The sequence below is a fragment of the Babylonia areolata genome, chromosome 12 (assembly GCF_041734735.1).
Source record: "Babylonia areolata isolate BAREFJ2019XMU chromosome 12, ASM4173473v1, whole genome shotgun sequence".
Classification (NCBI taxonomy): domain Eukaryota; kingdom Metazoa; phylum Mollusca; class Gastropoda; order Neogastropoda; family Buccinidae; genus Babylonia; species Babylonia areolata.
The window spans coordinates 14,957,421-14,964,920 of NC_134887.1; the positions used below are offsets into that span (position 1 = coordinate 14,957,421).

The following is a 7,500-nucleotide window of genomic DNA, read 5'->3' on the forward strand; positions in this document are numbered from 1 at the left end:
AACAAGTGATGGCCTAAAGGTAACGCGTCCGCCTAGGAAGCGAGAGAATCTGAGCCCGCTGGTTCGAATCACGGCTCAGCCGCCGATATTTTCTCCCCCTCCACTACACCTTGAGTGGTGGTCTGGACGCTAGTCATTCGGTTGAGACGATAAACCGAGGTCCCATGTGCAGCATGCACTTAGCGCACGTAAAAGAACCCACGGCAACAAAAGGATTGTTCCAGGCAAAATTCTGAAGAAAAATCCACTTCGATAGGAAAAAACAATTAAAACTGCACGCAGTTAAAATACAAACCAACAAAAAAAAAGAGAGAAAAAAATGGGGGGTGGGAGGGGGGGGGGGGGGGGGTGGCGGTGGCGCTGTAGTATAGCGAATCGCTCTCCCTGGGGAGAACAGTCTAAATTTCACACAGAGAAATCTGTTGTGATAAAAAAAAAAAAGAGAAATACAAACAAGCCATCATAAACGACATTGCTGCTGCTGCTGCTGCTGCTGTTGCTGCTGCTGCTGGCTTGAGTTTGAACCCAGCACAACAGAACCAGAACCAGAACCAGAACAGTTCGCTATGTCCGTGCAGTCGTCGGAAGAAGATGAAGACGATTTCTGCGGCCCAGTCTTCTTCTCACCTTCGGCATAGGAGCTGCCCACGGAACAGTGAAGAGAGTGGTCTGTAGGGCACGCCACTTCATCGTCTGGGGGCTCCGTGGTGCCAGGGAAATAGGGGGAAGAGGAGGAGGAGGAGGAGGAAGAGGAGGAGGAGGAGGAGGAGGCTAGAGAATCCTCTTGCTCCTTTCTGGTGGACTGTTGCAACCACATGTCTGCGTACCGTCCTCTGAGGGTCAGCAGCTCTTCGTGTCTGCAGCATGTTAGTGGTGGTTGTAGTAGTTGTAGAAGTGGTATAAGTCGCGGCAGTCGTAGTCGTAGGCGTAGCAGCAGCAGCAGCAACAGCAACAACAATAACACAAACACCAGACGCAAACGAAGCAGCATAAGCAGTTGCAGCACCCGGCAGCAATAGTTGTAGTAGTAGCAGTAGTCGTAGTAGGACCAGTAGTAGGAGTAGGAGTAGTAGTAGTAGTAGCAGCAGCAGTAGTAGGAGTAGTAGCAGTAGCAACAGCAGTAGCAGCAGTAGTAGTAGTAGTAGTAGTAGTAGTAGTAGTAGTAGTAGCAGCACCAGCACAGCAGTAGTAGTAGTAGTAGTAGTAGCAGCCAGCACCAGCACCAGCACCAGCAGTAGTAGTAGTAGCAGCAGCACCAGCACCAGCAGCAGCAGCAGTAGTAGTAGTAGTAGTAGTAGTAGTAGTAGTAGTAGTAGTAGGAGTAGCAGCAGTAGTAGTAGTAGCAGCAGCAGCAGTAGTAGTAGTAGTAGTAGTAGTAGCAGCAGCAGCAGCAGCAGTAGTAGTAGTAGTAGTAGCAGCAGCAACAGTAGTAGAAGTAGTAGCAGCACCAGCAGCAGTAGTAGTAGTAGTAGAGGCAGCAGCAGCAGCAGTAGTAGTAGGAGTAGTAGTAGCAGTAGCAGTAGTGGTAGTAGTAGCAGCAGCAGCAGCAGTAGTGGTGATAGTAATAGTAGCAGCAACAGCAGCATTAGTAGTAGTAGTAGTAGTAGCAGCAGCAGCAGCAGCAGTAGTGGTCGTAGTAGTAGTAGTAGCAGTAGTTATTGTTGTAGCTGTAGCAGGAGCAGCTGAAGCAGTCAATCAATTTTACCGGAAAAAAAGAACACTTTGTGTTCTGATTTCAACAAACGCAAGTACGATAACAGACCAACACAGACCAACACACAAAAAACAAACGCACAGACACCCCCAAAAACAACAACAGGTAACCTCTCTCCTCACTCCCCCCCCCCCCCCCCCCCAACCACAACTACCACCAACCCAATCCCCCCCACCCCCCACCCCCCAAGCACACACATACACACATGAGGAATGATGGCCTATTGGTAACGCGTCCGCCTAGGAAGCGAGAGAATCTGAGCGCACTGGTTCGAATCACGACTCAGTCGCCAATATTTTTTTTCTCTCCCTCCACTAGACCTTGAGTGGTGGTGATCTGGACGCTAGTCATTCGGATGAGACGATAAACCGAGGTCCCGTGTGCAGCATGCACTTAGCGCACGTAAAAGAACCCACGGCAACAAAAAGGAAAAATCCACTTTGACAGGAAAAAACTGTTGTGAAAAAAAAAGAGAACTACAATACCGACAGCCCCACACAACCTGCATCACCCCTCACACTTACGTCCCCCTCTCCACTATCTCCCCCTCGTGTAGGACCAGGATGACGTCAGCGTTGACGATGGTGGAGAGGCGATGAGCGATGACGACGGTGGTTCTGTTCTCACACATGGCCTCTAGCGACGACTGGATGTCCCGCTCTGTCTTCGTGTCCAGCGCTGACGTCGCCTGTGTGTAGTAGTAGTAGTAGTAGTAGTAGTAATAGACATAATGTTGACATGAAGTCATAGGTTCAATGACGTCATTGCATACATTGTACATGGCGTCATTGTTGTTCAGTGACGTCGTCGTTGCATGCAGTGGACACGACGTCATCGTTCAATGTTGTCATTGCATTAAGTGAACCTGACGTCACTGTTCAGTGTCGTCATCATTGCAATAAGTGAAAGTGACGTCACTGTTTACTGTCGTCGTCGTTGTTGTTGCAGACGCAGACATGACGTTTTGCCCTGTGTCGTCATTGCCACAAGTAGACATGACGTCATTGCTCAACTTCGTCAGTGCATGCGTCAACAGAACGTCATTGTTTCATGTTGTCGTTTTTGACCACCTCGAAATAATTATGTCTATTTCAACATTCGGGCGATTTTTAGAATTTCAAATCAATGTGTTTGGTCTATTGTCCAGCCAATGGTATAGGGTCATTTCACAGTTGAGAACCGGTCAGTTCTTAAAAATTACTGAAGAGAACTAATAAAAGAAAAAAAAAAAAAAAAAAACGTTGAAAGGTCATTTAAAACTATGTTAAAAAGACCAATATATATCACCCACGTCTTGTTCAGTTCACCTTTAATTCAAAATCAAATTAAAGATTCTGGTGATTTGCTTTTTATCAATTCATAATTTGTCAGTCTGTCTATCCACCTGATTGTCTCTTGACAGATTTGGTCGATCAATGACTTTACCTCAGACTTTTTTTCTTTTTTTTTATTCATTTTTGACTCACTTGTGTAAAGAAAGTGAGTCTATGTTTTAACCCGGTGTTCGGTTGTCTGTGTGTGTGTGTGTGTGTGTGTGTGTGTGGTAAACTTTAACATTGACATTTTCTCTGCAAATACTTTGTCAGTTGACACCAAATTTGGCATAAAAATAGGAAAATTCAGTTCTTTCCAGTCATCTTGTTTAAAACAATATTGCACCTCTGGGATGGGCACAAAAAAAAAGAAGAAAAAAAAGAAGCCTAATTATATGCAAACTGCATTTACTGTTATATTTATATTTTTTGTATTCTCTAAACTTGGCACTTTGACCTCTTATTCTGACACAACAAGAGGAGTCATTATCATCATTTTCTGTTCAAACAGGAACTTCTTTTGCTAAGCATGGAAGTTTTATTTATTTTGCAAACGTTTTTGGTGCAGATAGTAAAAAAGGGAAATTACTCTGTAATTAATGCAAGGGGACTTAATTTATCAGACTTTTAAAAAAAATTTATTATTATTTTTTTTTAATCTTTTATTCATTTTCATTTGTTAAATATTTTACGAAGAATCGAGCGGGCTACTTTTTTCAGCATCAAAGGGTCATGGTTTGGTTGAATGAATAAAGAAATGGCAACAGCGACCACGACAATAATAATGACGAACATGATGACGAAGAAGATGAAGAAGATGATGATGACGACGATAATAATAATAATATAAATGATGATGATGATGACAATGACGACAACAACAACAACATCATCATCGTCATCATCATCATCATCATCATCATCATCATCCATCATCATCATCATCATCATAACGACGACGACGACAACAACAACAACAATAATAATAGTAATGACGATGATGTCATATTTTGATGATAATGATGATGATGATGATGATGCACATCAACCAAAACTAACGAAAACAAGCAAATATCGTTGTCATATGTTTCAACAGGAAAAAAAGATTATACAGAACACAGATATATATACACAGAAAGGCGAAACGACAGGGGGCGATCACCTCATCCAGGAGAACAATGGCAGGGGCTTTGAGCAAGGTGCGCGCTATGGCCACACGTTGCTTCTCTCCTCCGCTCAGCTTCAGACCTCTCTCCCCCACTACGGTGTCATACTCTGAACAAGGAAAACAATCATCATCATTGTTCACATGTCCCCGAACACGGAGTATGGCTGCCTTGGTGCTCTCTTCCGATCACTTTCAAATCCCTCCCCCACCTTCCCCCCTGCCCCACCCCCCACTACGGTGTCATACTCTGAACAACGAAAACAATCATCATCATGTTCGCATATCCCCGAACACGGAGTATGGCAGCCTTGTTGCTCTCTTCCGATCACTTTCAAATCCCTCCCCCCCCCCCCCCCCCCCCCCCCCCCCCAAGCCCCACCACGGTGTCATACTCTGAACAACGAAACAATCATCATCATGTTCACATATCCCCGAACACGGAGTATGGCTGCCTTGTTGCTCTCTTCCGATCACTTTCAAATCCCTTCCGCCCCCTCCACCTCCCCCTCCCCCCACCCCCACCACGGTGTCATACTAACAACGAAAACAATCATCATCATCTTTACATGTCTCCGAACACGGAGTATGGCTGCCTTGTTGCTGTCTTCCAATCACTTTCAAACCCCTTCCGCCCCCTCCCCCTCCCCCTCCCCCCACCCCCACCACGGTGTCATACTCTAAACAACGAAAACAATCATCATCATTGTTTAAATATCCCCGAACACGGAGTGTGGCTGCCTTGTTGCTCTCTTCCGCTCACTTTTGAGACACTTCTCTCCCCCTAACATGGTGTCATACTCTGAGCAACGAAACAACCACCATCATTGTTTACAAATCCCCGAACACGGACCACGGCTACCTTGTTGCTCTCTTCCGCTGTGAAACGAGACAACAACCATCATTTTTGTTTACGAATCCCTGAACACGGAGTATGGCTGCCTAGTTGCTATCCTCCGCTGAGTTTCAGACACCTGTCCCTCACCACTGTGTCATACTCTGTGACACAGACATCATCATTATCATCGCTAACATATCCATTCCCGAACACGGTGTATGGCTGCCTATTCTTTTCCCCCATCGCTCGGCTTCAGAACACCCTCCCCTATCAGTGTGTCCATACACTGTGAAATAAGCAACACCATTGCAGCTACTGTTATCATATCCAATCCCGAACACGGAGCATGGCCGCCTAGTTGCTCTCATCTGCTAAGCTTCAGAACCCCCTCTCCTATCAGTGTGAAACAGGCATCATCATTACTTTTTGTTATTATATCCAATCCCGAACACGGAGCATGGCTGCCTAGTTCTCTCTCCTCTCTGTTTGCTCAGCTTCAGACGGAAGAGTTAACCACTGTGAGATACTCTGAAACAAGCATCATCACAGCATTGCTATCATATCCCCCCCCCCCCCCCCCCCCCCCCCCCCCCCCAAGACGTTGTGTTCTTTGTTTGAAATTTTGGTTTATCTGCACGGGGGATAGCACATCGCCACTGCCACTTTTTTTCTTTCTTTTTTTTCTCAAGGCCTGACTAAGCGCGTTGGGTTACGCTGATGGTCAGGCATCTGTTTAGCAGATGTGGTGTAGCGTATATGGATTTGTCCGAACGCAGTGACGCCTCCTTGAGCTACTGAAACTGAAACTGAAACTGTGCAGCGCCACCCGTATTATTTCACTTTCTTCTTTATTTCTGTCAACAAACGTATTTGATTCACTATCAACATTTTTTTTTTTTTTTTTTTTTTGTCAATAGAATATTGCCAGTGATAACTCTCTTTTTTCTTGCTTCTCTTTTCTCTCTTTTTTTTTTCCTTTCTTTTTTTTCACATGGGTCCTTTTACGTGCGCTAAATGCATGTTGCACATGAGACCTCGGTCAATTGATCATCTCATCTGAATGACTGACTAGCACCTTACACCACCACCACCACCACCCAAGGTTCTGGTGGAAGTTGGAGCAAAAAATCCCGTTTTGTTTCTGGAACTCGAACCCGTTTGACATTCGCTTGCTAGCTGGGGGTTGCATTACCAGTAGGCCACCGCTGTACGCGTGGTGTGTGTGGGATGATCAGATGTGTCAATGAAACAAACGAGCTACATTTTGTATGGAAGTCAGTCGTGTCCGACTTTGACCATCAGGATCAGTCTTCAAGACAAAATTCATTTTGCCTTCAGGCAAGTTATCTTTGACATGGTTGGGACCTTGAAGGATAAGTTATCTTCGTATTCAAGACGCACGCGGTTCGTTCACTCAGACAGCTAACCCATCGTCTTTTCTTAAAAATCCCAAAGATTCCCGTCTGCACATGCTCTCAGTTTCAGTTCTCATCACACCACAGCTTGGAACATTGTCGAGAGAGTTCGTAAAACACGTGCTATCCGTAAAGCACGCCTGTTTTCCCTTTAAAAAAAAAAAAAAAAAAAAAAAAGAAGAAGAAAAATGCTGCAAAAGGATCTGCCATATTTACCTCTGCTTCGTGGGCAGTCACCCTTAGCAGGTAGTAAGGGTAAATTGCCTTCGGGTTTGTAGACACACAGGTAGACTCTTGCGTTCATGAATACTGGATATTGCTTACCCTCGGACAGTTTGCCTTGCCTCAGGCAGATTACCTGCAGGTACACATTCACCGTCAGGCACGATGGTCTCTTGAATACAGCCCCAGAACAGCAGAGGGGGCAGCTGCTGTCCCAACTATCTGGGCCAGAATTTCTTCTTCTTCTTCTTCTTCTTTTTCTTTTTCTTCTTCTTCTTCTTCGTTCATGGGCTGCAACTCCCACATCACTCGTATGTACACGAGTGTGCTTTTACATATAAGACCAGTTTGTTTGTTTTTTACCCCACCATGAAGGCAGCCATACTTCGCTTTCGGGGGGTGCTAGAATTTGATTATAGTGGAGAGTGTCTTGCCCAAGTTACATCCCTACTATCTCGGAAAGCAAGCTATACAAACACATGAACAGCTCTAGCGCCCTTGCAAAAAAACAGTCTTCCAATGAACTTGTTGAGTTAGAAAGAGAAAGAATTTACCTTAAGTTAGAAAGAGGAAAAAAAACACATCCCCGATGAACTTACAACCTAGCAGAATGGATAAAAAAAAAACTGTTCTGCAGTTGACCCAGACTTTGACGAACAACCGACAGACCTGGAGGTATCTGGTGAAAAGTTCTTCTGAACGGCACCCCAATGACTCTTCACAGAGTTATGGGAGAAGAAGAAGTAGAGAGAAGAAGAAGAAGAAGAAGAAGAAGAAGAAGAAGAAGAAAGGGAATAGAGAAGAACAAGAACAAGAAGAAGAAGAAGAAGATG

The 7,500-nt window shown here is 44.9% G+C and overlaps 1 protein-coding gene across 1 annotated transcript in view; it reads right to left on the bottom strand.

Annotated features, from left to right (window-relative positions):
• Positions 1-460: 460 nt before the first annotated feature.
• Positions 461-7,500, bottom strand: part of LOC143287841 (ATP-binding cassette sub-family B member 6-like) — a 42,964-nt gene continuing 35,924 nt past the window's right edge. Inside the window, exons 18-20 of the mRNA XM_076596080.1 lie at positions 4,190-4,302; positions 2,239-2,402; positions 461-857 (exon numbers count right to left, since the gene is read on the bottom strand). Coding sequence (XP_076452195.1) covers positions 461-857; positions 2,239-2,402; positions 4,190-4,302 — 674 coding nt within the window. The remainder of the gene's footprint in view (positions 858-2,238; positions 2,403-4,189; positions 4,303-7,500) is intronic.